This window comes from Pseudorca crassidens, chromosome 12 (genome assembly GCF_039906515.1).
Source record: "Pseudorca crassidens isolate mPseCra1 chromosome 12, mPseCra1.hap1, whole genome shotgun sequence".
Classification (NCBI taxonomy): domain Eukaryota; kingdom Metazoa; phylum Chordata; class Mammalia; order Artiodactyla; family Delphinidae; genus Pseudorca; species Pseudorca crassidens.
This window is the reverse complement of record NC_090307.1, coordinates 19,331,629-19,346,302: the sequence shown is the minus strand read 5'-3', so window position 1 is coordinate 19,346,302 and position 14,674 is coordinate 19,331,629. Positions and strand designations below refer to the sequence as shown.

Genomic DNA, 14,674 nt, shown 5'->3' with positions numbered 1-14,674 from the left:
GTGCACATTTTCACTAAACTTAAAATTTTGACTAAACTTTAAGTGATTAAGAAAGCGAAAACCTTCCTTTTACCTGGATGGATCACAACTGAACAACAGGATCTTTCTAGATCACAAGGTTTCTAACAAGCAAGTGAATATATTTGCTTATGGCTTTATTTTTTAAAATATTATTATCAACCAACAAAAAGAGGGGGAAAAGGAACAAAAAAAAAAGAGGAAAGAAAGGAAGGGGGTGGGAGGAAAGGAGATGGGCTGACTTGAGCTTGCCAAATTCAGAGCATCACAGGAAAGGAGGGCCTCTGGGAATTGATCCCAAATGAAACTAAATCATTTGCATATGCCGAAGCAAATGCCACCCGAGCATACATCTATTCTCAAGAATCAACTTTAATAATTCAAAGCACCTACTTCCTTACAACTCAATGTGGTAACAAAACACATACAGTATTAACCTACAACGGCGGGATTGTGGTGTCGGTTCCGAAGAGCAAAGCCTTGGCTAATGGTGGAAAGTTTCCCTCACACTGTAAAATAAACACACACACACACTGCACATGCACACGTACAGCGAAGGCCCAGAGGTTTGTCTAACTCACTTGCTCTGCATTTATTCGGAAGGTCCCCAGAGGTTTGTGTAAACAGTACTTGAATTATAATCACACATTTCATTCAAATTTCATGCTTTGAGGATTTTTTCCTCATTAGAACAGTTAGTTGTCAATCTGACAGGATCACATTTGTAACCTTTAAACCACCCTCAGTGTTTCATACATAAGGCCAAGGTACCCACCTACCAAAGGACAGTGTGTAAAAACCATGGCTTAGAAAAGAGGCTGGAATTTAAAGGGAGATAAGTTGGGTTTTTAGTTTTGGTCATTGTTCCTTTGTTGTTTCTTATAAAGACCCCTTATTTAGAAGGCTGTTTGTAGAGCCTCTCTAAATTTTCATAGGTGGACTGCTAGAAAGGTTTCTTAACTATTTTGATAAACAACCATTCTGCTTCACCTACATTAAATGCCTTTTCTTGCATATTTGCTAACGTATAAATGCCTTTTTATACATTATGTAAGTATAAATAAAATTTTCATACTTTAAGGAGCCACAATTAATATTTTAAAAATTGAAGCTCTCGTTGCTTTTAAATATATTAACATGTGCATAAATAAATATTTTTAATCTGATAAGGTGAAAGAGATTTTTAAACCCTGACAAATCAGCACCTGGGACTCAAAAAATTAAAATAGGACTAGAGCACTAAGCTTCCTGGCTTTATTAACTAATGAAAAAGGGTCTGAAATCTCAAAAGTACAAATTTGCAATGATTAATAAAGATATACTCCTTTGAAAGGTGCTCTTTGCATTATAACCAATGAGACACTGAATGTATTATCATCCCGTGATGTTCAAGTTTTGGTTTGCTGACCTTGGAGTATATTTCAATCACAGAACTCAACTCGGTGGCTGTCAACTGAGACTTTTCTGCAAACTCAGACTTTGAAGTTTTCTTTGTGACAGAAATATCACCCATGATAAATTTTTAGTGTGATGCGTGGGGCGTTAGCACAGAAGTATAGAAACAACTGAAGCTATATGCATAAATTCATGTGTTTCATAATAATTTTAAAAGAAGTCTTAATCATAGCAGCCAATTTTTAAGGGACCCTGACCTGGTCTGTTGTTTGTTTCATCAGCGTAAAATTGGGCAACTTACCTAACTAGCAGTAGCTAGACAGAGTCCCTTTTTATCACTGAAAGGACTGGGAATGGAGGTTAGCCACTGAAAACAGTAAGCCACCAACTCTCTGATGGTTAACTGCAAACACCATTGAGGACACTAGGGGTAGGCAGTGTGCCCAAGTGTTTTCTCCGCCACTTTTGGGGAAAAAAGTCCTTACCAGTACAATTACTGTTTAGAATACTGACCATCTAAAATACATCCATATTATTCTTAACTTTTTCTCTAAAGTTTACAGTTCTTTTGTGATTTTCCAAAAAATCCTTGACAGGTATATTTGGGATGAAGGGGAATTGGGGACACATACCTAGAGTTGTCACAAAAATTGGGGGAATATCTGACCAGAACTCGGAAACGCATGTGTATAGTATCACCTACAAGGTACACTTTCAGTAAAAACTTGCTGAATGAATGACTGCATCAAAGAACAAGTAAACATTCTACACCACTTGAGTGGAGGGTCTCGGATTTCTGCATTCATTCAATCATTTCACAAACAATTATTTACCATTTCCCAACTCTGGAGAGCCCCGTTGTGGGATGTGCACAGGATTCAGAGAAATGTACAACAGTCTTCCTGCCCTCAGAGATCTGCTACATGGCCAATGTCATGTGCTCAAGGTCATGTGACCAGTGCTCTTAATAAAATGGAAAAATAAGACCAAAGACTAATGCTTTAATTGTGAAGTAGGGACAGTCACACATGTATTAAACTATCGGACAACAAACTATTATGGGATAAGGAACTCAACTATTCACTCCCAATCACAGATCTCATTAAAGTAAATTCTGCCTCTTTTTCTGAATAATGACTGCAACATTACACTGTCACTTCGAAGTCCAAATAAACCTAATAAACACACGCATACACGTACCCTGCAGATTGCCCGAAATAAGGCAGGTGCTTAACAAGTGACTGAATGAATGAATGAATGATGGCCATTTGAAGGGAATGTCATTTTCCCCCAAAATATAACTTGGTAGAACTTGTACAACTCCATGTTTCTATTTAAGTCATTAAACAATTTTTTTATATGATACTTGCTTACTTCTACAATGCTGTTCTTTTTGACCTAGTACGGCTGAATTAGCTAAACATCATACCCTAAGGAAAACAGTGATATTCATCAACATACAGTGATTACATAACATAATGGCAACAAGCAAACTTATAAAGTCAATGACCTCCTTAGGTAAATATCTACCCTATCAAAAATTTTTGATAATAAGACAGTTAACTAATACATGTATAGTGATATACTAACAATTTAAAGAGAAGACAGCTGCCTACACTACTTTGATCTTCATAACTAGTACTCCATGACAGGTATTATCATCCCTACTTTAAAGACAGAGAATTAAGGCACAAAAAGTCTTGGATGACATTTCATAGATCACAAAGCTACAAAATCCCCAGGGCTTAAACTTGAGGGTCAGATATTTCTGTATGAGAATTACCACCTCGCTCCTCTGCAGCCGTGTGACAGGGGCCAAGTCATATCACAGGTTTGAGTTTTAGTTTCCTCCTCTTAAGACAAGTGCTTCTTTTGAGGCACAAATGAGAGGACACCTCATTTAGCATAGCAGGGGCATGTTATAAACGAGTAAATTTCCTTGTCCCTCTGCTCTTTCCTCTGTGCAAGAGTGCCTTAAAGAACAGCGGGAAAGCAATCCCCACCCAAAATAGGCAGTAAGTAACAGAAGTCTACTAAAATGGACAAAAATTATAAAAATATAGGACCACGCTAAACTCTTCACTACTAAGCAATCGAATCACACTACTGGCATGAGAAGCTTGTATGTTCAGTTAGACACTTAAAACACATATTTTCTGTTATGCGTCAGTATCAGAATCTATGTTCTCATATTTAAACATAAATGAATGATAAATTTTGCCACGTCAGAGAAAGGAGCTTATCTGGGCTACCCTTATGCCCTGAAAACAGGAGGTATTACTGACTTTAAGTTATTCAGAAGCTAAACAGATTATTTTTTTTGCTCTCCAGTAGGAGACATTTAATTCATAAGCTAAACTAATGTTGCTGTTGAGTTAGTAGTAAATGGACACACAAGGATTGTTATATTATAAAAATTTTAGTGAATGGCGATAGCTTATAGTACCTAAGATGGGGTTGGTGTTTAAAAACCAACTTAAACTGCAATGACAAAAATCCACTTCATAAAAGATTTAATTATCCAAAGGAGAATGCAGACACACACATACACACAGGCACACACACACACAGAGTAAAAAGAACTTTTTCTGATGACCGTAACTTGAGACAACCTTGCAATCTAGGAGTGAACACCATCAAACTTCCTGTATGGACATTTCTATATTTCTTTGTATTGAGATCTTTAGAATGGAAAATAACTATGTTCTCTGATAAGTGAGTAAGCTTTAGTACTTTAAAACAATGGTTCTCTTCAATTGGAATCCCAATTGTCTTAAACTTTTTTGCCAAATACACATTTATCTGGAGAAAATACTTATCTCAGATAAATATACTTGTCACATAACTATAGAAATATTTCTCTGAAGTAAATCCGTATTACACGTAGGACTGAGATAAAGCACAAATCATCTCAGTCATCTCCGGGGCGTAAACCTATTCTCTTAGCACCATTTAGATTATTACAGGTACAATAGTTTTAAGAATTCGTATGGTTCAAATGTAGAGAAGTTTAGTTTGAAGGATGCTTTTATCATAGAAGAGTATCAAATGATCAGCATAGACTGGGAAATCTAAATTCTATTTGTGGCCTAATCAGAGACTTCCTACCGTTATCTTGAATTGGCTACTTTTATATGGCTTGGGTTCATATGCAGACATCTAAATGGTTTATCACATGATCAATATTTATTCTCTTCCTGGCTGGTCAGATAGCGTGTAGTCATATTGATTACTAAGGGTAAGCAATATGGACTAAATTTTTTTGACCAGACTTCTTCTGTTCCACAAATATTCATCTTCTACCTTTCTGTGGCAGTATTTCTCTCGGAAGAAAGAGGAGGTTTCTCATCTTGCTTTATACGGTATTATAAAAACTCACAGACATATACTGTTTTGGTGACATACAGTAGTATGCAAAATAAATGCAAAAAACTGGTTCCAAAATTCTTGCATGCAGTTGGATCTGGTGAGAGTCATTTTCCCACTTTTTCACGTTTTCTCATTTCTATGGTAAAGAATACAATGAGCATGTCATTACCCACATGAACATAATATTTTCGAAGAAACTCAACAAGCCAGAGATATAAAATGGCACTACCCTGCAGACCGGGGAACACGTATCTACGGGCATGTATGATATGGTAAAGTGAAATACACTCAGTTGCAAGAACAGAACATATAGATTTTCATGTTTAATTGCAACGCAAACTGCACGATTGACTCAAACTGAAGTTCACTTCTTCCTTCCTCAATGCCATGCAAAGACCTGTAATTGCAAAAGTCATACATTTATTCTGCTACCAAAATCTCTCAAACATTGAATGAAATTAGAAAATGATAGTGTAAGTGACACTTCTGACGACTGAAGGAGATATTTCAGTTAAGCAGAAAAGCCTTCGTTGCGCTTCTTATTTTTTGCCCAGGACATCAATCTCTTTCCCCTGGGATAAGTGGAATGTTCTTTGGGGGAAAAAAAATTCCTTTATCCTAACCCACTATAATCCATAGCCAGTCTCCAAGTTTGGTACAAAAACAAACCATTTCTATTTTGGTGCAATGAGGAAGCATCACACTGGACAATATAAAAACAGAGATGGAGGAAGTTGACTCAGATTGCTGCACTTCCTAGATGAAGAAAGCGAGCAGGCTTACCACAATCACCTGTATCAAATGAAATAAGACGACAACTGTTTTTTCCGTCAAATTGATGCACGTGTAAAAATGAATTCCCGAAAAGTTAAAGGGGAAATCCTGGGTATGTTTGTTTGCCTGGATGAAGGATGCCATCTGAGAAACTTTTGACAAAATGGATTGATGAAGCAGATTGGAATTTGGGCACAGGATGTACACGATTTTTTAAACATTGTGAATAAATAATGGGCTTCCCAATGCATTGCTCAGTGATCAGAGGGAAATGTGATATCACAATGAAAACCATTTTCATTCTAAATAGAATAATTGTCCAGGGTTTGTTAAGTCCCTTTGGGGCTGGGAATTCTAACAACTTCCTGAGGTTTCTAACTGTTGATTACCTTTCTTTGACATCACTGAGCAAGTAGAACAACGAATTGCTTGCTGGGCAGAGAACAAACAATTTTCAAATACTTTAATGGCTATCTCTGTTAAACACTCAGAATTAAAAGAGTAGGTAAAAAGAATGAAAAACAATGTTGTAAAATGGAAGTGAATGACCATACAAGATTAGCATCCAGCGCACATCCGTTATTGAAATGTCTATCTCAAATTCCTGTTTTATAAAGTTTCTGCCTAAAATATTCTTTTGTGTAACTGGGAACCAGCCCCTCGGAGCAAGAATTAATGGTATTTCAGGAGAAAGGAGTAGCAGATTTAAGTTCCCTCAAGGCTGACCCTTAGCCTAAAGCTTAGGCTTGGTCATTGGTCCATTCCTGACCTAAATATTGCATTCTTTAACTCAAAATGACCTTGAATTTTAACTACTCAGTCTCAAAAACAAATGACCTCTTCCTCTGTTAATCATAAGCACTTAAACATCTACCCCACACATAAACACAGAGATGCGTGAAGTCACATGAGATGTTTTGTATCATCATGCATTGAGACAAGTGCTTACAGCAAATTCCATGAGTAACCCCAAAAGAAATTGTTTTCAAAGGGATAAGTTGCAATTACAGAAATTTCTGAGCTTCTACTAAATAAAACAGAAATAAATTATAAGCTTTCACTGAACACAAACAGCATTAACATTAGAAGCATTTGGCAAAAAATCGACACCGATACATTTCAGTTTCTAACATTAGGCCAACCGAATCAGGTATAGGTGAGGAGTGCCCAAAACTCATACGGCAGTAAGGATCTTACTTCCATTCACTTATGGTTGGGCAGAAACTGGTTTAAAATGACGTCTTCCTAGTCATAGCCGGCGTTAGTAGTTAATAGTGCCAAATTGCCAGATTATGGTGCTTACAAACCAGAGGTATGAAAGCTGCCTCTATTTGTTTGACAAGGGTGTTTCCCAAAATGTCAGTCAGCTTTCTGCCTCCTTTGAATGGGATTATCAAATGCATTCTGAAAGTAAAACAACTTAAAATTTGCTTAATATGAGTCAAAATCTTAAACAGGTCAACTTTCCCATGTTTACACCCAACCAGAGATTTCCTTTTCCACAGCATGTGACATGTTCTCTAATATCTGTTCAGAGCCTGCAAGCCAGTTCTTTATGGGGTCTAAGCACCTACCCACTCAGTGCTACCATATAGGTATGTGTGCATATGTGTTGTGTGCAAGGAAAGGGTACAGAAAACACAGTAAACTTAAGAGTTCCTCAAGCCTTACCCATTTTGTACATGACCTGTGTCCTTCCAACTTGCTAGCAATGCTGATCTATAACTGATCAACTTATACTTTTTTCAATAAAAATAAGTACATTAAAAAAATAAAATAAAATGTTTGGGCCCATAGGCTTTCTCAGAGTTAAGCATTTCTGTATCAAGTCATTCTTAGTACCATTACTAAACAAATGGCTATATTTTATGATAAATAATTTTTAAACATAAAAACGTTTAACAATTTTTAATTGTGTTTTTGGTTTTTTTTAACGACTTCCAAAAGAGCTAAAATGTCTGATTCTCCAAGTATGTGGGGATGAGACCTCCATCTCCATCACCTGTTCTCCTGTCCTTATTAAAATAATGTGGAAGCCAGAAACCAAGACGTTGCTTCAAGTTCTGGCTTTATCTAAATCTCAGTTTCTTTGTAAATATATATGTTTTGAATAAATAAGTGTTAAATTGCGATCACGAGAGGTTTTTTTCCCAACTTAAAAATTCTGTGATTTGTTTTTATTATAATGCGATATCTCTGGATAACCAATCTCTGAAAATATAAAGCCAATCAAAAGTTGTTTCTGCAGCTAAACAAGCAAAAGCGCAACAACAGGGAAGAGATACACAGAAGCTGCTAGAAGCTCAATCACTATCTGTGGCCTCTTTCTTCATCTTGCCAGATCTGTAACTCTCAGCCATCCAGAATCAAGTTCTGTAGTCACTTCCAGATAAGGACCGTTCTAGAATATATGGCTCTTGGACAAAGTTTAATGCCATGAATTGTAGCTAAATAAATTGTGCCCCTACTTTATTGCCCCCAGATACTATAAATTTTTAAAGAGTAGAGATTACGATTTAAATTTCTTTGCCCCGCCCTATAACAATGTTATATGCATATAATAGGAGCTCGGTTACATTTTTGCTCATTGAGTGAAGGAGGAACAAAAAGAGATTTATTTCCTTCCTTTCCACAATGACAGAAATGATCAAGTCCAGAGTTGTCAGAAAAACACTTTACAGCCAGCTGTAACTTCAATCTGAGAATAAGTCAAGTCTTCATGAAATGGAAAAAAAATGAGTATATTATTAGACAAAAATTTTTGAATAGAGCTATACCTACCCGATACTGATAAAACACACACACACACATGTAGCTATGATGAATTGTTTTCCCAGTTTTCAAACGTTTTAATGATTATTTTTGATTTCATGAGCCTGGCCTTTCCCTCACCTGGATTATAAACTGCGGAGGAATAGGGACGGACCAAATTTTATTTGCTGGGCTGGCAGAGAGCGTATTCATTTACACATATACTTTGCAGAAGGGGGATTGGAGAATCTAATTTATCTTCCTTTCTCTTGTATAGTGTGGCTATTTTCTCAGTGGAATAATTAATCGTGCCAACAATATGCCAAAGACATAAAAATGGATACATGCATTGTCACTTTTGAGAGGTGATACTGTTATGTCACTTAGTATGTGTGAGGCAGACTCCTGTTTCATGTCTTCTTTGGTTTTTCTTGGCAGGTCTCCCCTACTTATTTAATCTATATTCTACTTTAAAACTTCTTTTTATAAACATTTTCTTAGAGGGACAACATACCCTCCTATGGCTAGACATTATTTCCTAATGACGTGGAGGAAAACAAAACAAAGAAGCAGGTGCTTTCCATGTCATTTCCACATATTTAACCTTTTTTTGTTGTCCTTTCCAACACATTCCATTTAACCAGATTTTAGGCATGACAGAAAAAAAAAAAACTTTGAAAGATGTTATTTTGTTACATTGTTAAAAATATGCTGATAACAAAGAAACTCGCCAAGAATTACGGTAAATCTCATAGTTGATTTCATCTTTATACTATATATTACATTGTTACCAGGGACTGTGCGATTACAGCAACTGTTGGACTTTTAAGAGACCTAGTCTCTGTATTTATTAGTCCACAAGGTGGATCCGTGGTACTGGGCCCCTATGAAGCATTACGAAATGAACTCTTGCTTGGAAAACTACTTGTGGCCACTTGTATCTCTGCATAAATCTTCACAATGGCAGGAACTCTGGTCCATGGCTGTGCACTCTCCAGGAAGCCTGGCACTTAGTAGATGTGCAATAAATATTTGCTGAATTTTTAAATTTGACACTTGAGCCTTAAGCAGATTCAAAGCTAAGTGGGTACATGATGATATAGTATCATCAATCGCTCTCCATACTTTCTGGCTGATGGGGAGCTGAAGACTGGAATTTTGTTGATTAGAATCCTAAGAGAAAGGCACTAACATTTTGTAAAGACTGGTTTGAAATACACTTGAGATCTGGATACAAGTAAGTCATATCTTTCATGAAGCAAGCTTAATGCATCTGGTCTACCTAAAATTTACTAAGTATATAACAAACAGTTAATACACTTTCAATGTCCTTAACTAAGAAGAAATGTCTGAAAGCATCTACAAAAATAAGTTATCATTTTAGTTGTTTATACCTGTTAAAAAAAGTTCCCTAACTTACTGATTATAATCTTAGAGACACCTGGTAGCAATGCAATAGTTAAGGATTTGTCCGGGTCTCCTTTTAAATTCCCAATTTTCAGATGTTTGGAAGAAAAATGCTAGAATCCTAAATTTGCTACGCAGAGTTGTCTGTAGAGATGCAAATTTCATTTATCTCACTCTTTATATACTTTTCTTTCTGAAAAATTTTTAAAAGGCTAAGTCATTTTGAACCATACAGTGCATGGAAATAGACTGCTTTAATACTTGAGATGTTTTATCTTTATTATTTATGGCTCTTGCCGGAAAAAAAATACACACATAAAAACACCTCAACTCACCTCTGCATATCCTAATATACCTTAATTTCTTTGAATAAAATGCAGGTGCTTCATTTTAAATGTGGTCCAATGACTGACGTTTCAAACCAAAAATCTTAGTAAGTGGCTGCAGTGCTTAACGTTGTTGGCATGCACGGCACTCACATGAAGGAACTAGCGCCATGCCACCCTACCGTGCAATACATTTAATCTGAACTCTTTAATCTCAACTGTGGTTGGCCATTTTGCTGTCCTGAAGGCTGCAAGTTCCCAGTAAAGTTGGAAGACCGACTGAGCTTTATTTTCCAGCGAAGATTATTTCTGTCCTCTGTTGTTGAGTTGGGAGCACAGCTGTGCAAAGGAGTTTCAATGAACCAAGGGGTGGTCAGAGAATAATCAGATCAAAACTTCACCTGAGTTCACAAACTATGGACCACACAAAACTTTTGTGAACTCCTCCAGAACCACAAGCATTTACATGACTTTTAAACTGGATCTGAGTCAAGAAGTATTGCTTGATATTGACCTCAAGGGTATTTTTTCCCTTGATTTTACCCAATATACACAGCCATGAACAAGGACTGAGCCTAATGTCATTTTCCATATAGTAACTAGCATGTTATTCGTGTTTCACAAATGAAATGTAATTGTAGGGACAGAGCCTCCCTGAACTGCTCACTCAAATCAAACCATAATATTAAGAGCATTACCTTCAAAAAATAACAGCTTGATTTAGTCAAAACATTCTTACTAATAAAAACAATAAAACATCCTAAATCATACTCCACATACTTTAAATAGCCTGAAATAACTTTTATTAATAGTGTGTAAGTCTTGTATTCATAACTGAGTCTTCACAGTGAATGCACTATTTAGGTATATTCTGATGAATTGTCATAGGAAAAAAGGATCTGCCGTCGTTTCTAAACAAAATCTCCAATTACACAGTTCCAAGACAACAAAATGGACCTTAATTTAAAGTATTAAAAACAATGGGCTAAGACACCCGGCCTAGAAAAAAAATTCCTTTCAGAAAAAAGGAAATAGTATAAAAACTCTTGCATACTAAAAATGAGTTTTAAATAGATGCAGGGGACAGTGCCTGCACCTTTCTAGAAGTAAGAGCATATATTACGAAATAATAATTTGAAATTAAATAACTGATACTAGCAATTTGAGTTATCCAGTTGAATTCATAAATTATGACCTGGCTAACTCGGAATTAAAATGATTAATTATTCAAAATAAACCACTGCCTGTTCTAGAAAACATCTTAATCCTAACCTAGAGAAAAGTTACTATTTAGTAACACCTTTCTTCAGGGGCTAAGACCACTCCATTTCCACTGTCAAAAATACCCATTTAAATGGGTAATAGCCAAATATATCCCGATGAATTATTCAGATCTTCTCAAATGTTGGGGCAAAAGGAAGGTTTGGCAAATTGGTACTATATTTTCAGTTTAATTATAAAACCGATTCTTAGGAATTAAAAATAATGTCTTAAAAGCTGACTGAGGACCAGATTTGGCCACTGAAGGCTGTGTGACGCTCTTGCTGAAAGACAAGAACAGAACAAACACATCCGAGCAGAGTGTGCCGGCCACAATCATGGAACTTACACCCAGGGAAACCTGTCCTTAATTTATCCCATCGTGTGTAGATTTGGCAAGAATCTCCAAACATCATTTACATACCATATGCCCTGAATTACCTAGGCACAATGGCTGTGGATAAATATGATGTTTCAGGTCTGACTGTTCGCTTCCTTTTATAAGTTTTGCAACTTTCATTTCATTTTTCTCTTTACTAAACAACTGAATACGATATTGTGTGCTGCATTAGAATGTTTTGCTAAATCAATAAATAGTTCATTGTGCCTTGTGATTAGAAAAAAATGATCCTGAGGTAGGCGACCAGGAGGTGTTATTTCTCCTAAGTAAGAATCAAATAAAGAAAATCAGCTCTTTATGCTCTGAACTCATTTTAACCTTCGGTCTCTTTACTAGGCATATAAATGCGAGGCAGTCAACAATTAAATAGACAGAAATCAAATATTATGACTTCTGTGGAACGTATAAAATTGGTCAGCAAGTTTTCATGTTTAAAATGCGTCCATGAAAATAGATTCTTGGTAATTCCTGTATTTGTTCCTCTGATAATTAAAAGGCATTATTATTGTCTGGCCCCTTAGCTTCCCTCTTCCCCCAACAATGGTATTAACACAAACTTAGTAATATTTGTCCAGATTCTCACACTAAACTTAAAGTCAGATTGATAAAAATGTACACTTAAACCAAAAAGATCAATAGCCTAAAAAAGGCTTGGAGCAGAACTACGTACATATTTTTTGTTGTGTACTATAAATTTGACTGTATAAACTTCCAATTAAAAATGACATTCACACCATCATTTTTGATAGAATTTTGCACAGTAGGAATACTCATTAATGCAGGGTAATACAGTGTGATAAGCAGCTTAGACATCAAAATAGCAAAAAAAAAAAAAAAAAAAAAAAAAGCCAGTTGGTCGGCTCTTTACATGAGTAAAATAAAACTTAAAAAAATTAAATACCTGAGGAATTAATTAAAAAGAACACTTATTGGCATACATATTTTTTTTAACTATGTCGAATCAAGAGCATCCACTTTCTAGTCAGTTTCTACTGCAGAGGTCTCAGTCCTAGTACAAAAACACACACAAAAAAACACATCCATCCTATAGCTGATGATAATACATTAAATGCATTACAATATTCAACATAGAATAAAATTTAAGTTAAATCATTTTACTTATCCTACAAGTACCCTCCTAAATAGAGTGTGTGTATACCTATATACACTTATATATTTTTTTAATCATTTAACTGAAGGTATCTGAAATATCTGAATTCTTTTCAGCATTGGTAAAAGAGAGGCAGGCAGGAGCCCATCAGCTACAAATTGTGGGCACATGGGTCATTTCTTGCTCTTAAAACTGTAAAATACAAAGTGATGATATAATCCTCAGGAAATGGCAAAGGAGAAAGAGGTAAAAGGCAATGCGGTTATTTTAGAATCCTATGAAATAATTTGCTTTCTTTAGGGGACAAGGAAAGAAAAGAAGCTACCCCTTGAAGACGGGCAATGAAAGGGTTAACAGACATATGCTGTATAATTAGGAGATGCATTAATGATTATGAATAGTAAATGATTTGGCGCAAAGAAAAAAATTTTAGTCAAAGGGACATGTACCTATCTTACATGTTTATTAGTAACTGTATATAACTAGAGAATTCTGCTATTAAGAATCTTGCATTATTGGTGTAAATACTTCCAAGGGTACATCAAATTGTAATCTTTCATATGACATCCATCAAACCAGGCTGGAGATTTTGACAAACATTAAACACAGTAAGGAGGCAATTATGTATGCATGATTTAATCTGCAACTAATTAATATGCAAATTTATTCATATGTTAGTTACTAAATTAAAAATGCAAAGAAGCCCTTATGGTGATTCTCGAAATTTTGCACAAACAGAACATTTAAAATGTAAGAAAAATGAAGTTTTTTAGAAACCTATAACACACTTTTAGTGTCTCCAGAACCTGTTGCATTAAGAAGACTCAGAAAAATGTTTGTTTAAATACTAGATAATAATTTAAAAGGTGTGCTAATTTTATGTGAGAATGTGGGAACAGAAAGGTTAATCAGAATTCTCTCGAACTCTTAAGAGATACACTCTAATTACCAGACAAATGGTATTCTATTTCTAAGCTTCCTTCCCTGCTTTTAGGGTTGTCAAAAGTTGGTCATCTTACTGATATCTTGTACAAATGGTTAGGGGAATAAATAGTATATGAAAGCGACTAGATATATTGAAAATTCCAGGGTAACTTTGAGACCATTTGGTGCTCACTAAACACACAATTCACTCCTCAAGATGGCAACTCGCTCTTTTTGCCTTTGGGGAACAGCTCTTTGCAAACAGAGGAATGGGAGGAAAATCTTGAGAAATTCTCCCCAATTCTCTTCCGAATGAATCCTTCAAAGAAAATAATGCCACTAACCCAAGAGCCACAACCTCCCCCCAAAAGCAGAAGGTAATTCCGTCTGAATTCAATCTGGCTATTTTAGCCCTGCGTTTTCCAGACAGCCCAAAACGCATTTGACTCTTTGATGGTAGATGAGGGATGTGGAGTCGTGTCATTTAAAAAGATCTTTGGATGTCTGCATACTGGGGAATATCCACTGAAGTGCATATCTTATCCTTGGGCACAGCTGCCTTCTGCGAGAATCTGATTTCCCGGTGATTTCCTAGTGATCAGCAGTGAGATTTCGTGTGGATCACCTCTGATCTGATTACCTTTTTCATCATTCGAAGTCCGACGGGCCATGTATACAGCTCCTGGAGCTGGCTCTGGGAACAGCGGTAGTGGCCTCAAGAAATCAACGCAAGTCAACTGTATGAGGAAGCACAATAGCGGCGTCTACGGCTCTTCCTAGGGCACTGAACTCTCACCCACGTTAGAAACAAAAAAAAAATCGCCATCAGTCGCATCGCTGCCAAGTGACACACAAAAAGGAAGTTAACCATTGGTTGTTACTTTTATTCAGTCTGACTCTGATCTCCCAGCTTCCCTTCGCCCCTTCTGATGCCAAGCG

At 36.2% G+C, this 14,674-nt stretch overlaps 1 protein-coding gene across 31 annotated transcripts in view; it reads right to left on the bottom strand.

Moving 5' to 3' along the window:
• Positions 1 to 14,674, bottom strand: part of TCF4 (transcription factor 4) — a 360,829-nt gene that overhangs the window by 100,529 nt on the left and 245,626 nt on the right. The window contains exon 1 of one of the 31 annotated variants that reach the window (XM_067699019.1): positions 14,376 to 14,542. The exons of the other annotated variants lie outside the window; for them this stretch is intronic. Within the exon in view, the coding sequence (XP_067555120.1) occupies positions 14,376 to 14,387 (12 nt within the window). The 5' untranslated portion in view covers positions 14,388 to 14,542. Of the gene's footprint in view, positions 1 to 14,375; positions 14,543 to 14,674 lie in introns of those variants that run through there. 31 annotated transcript variants of the gene reach the window in all.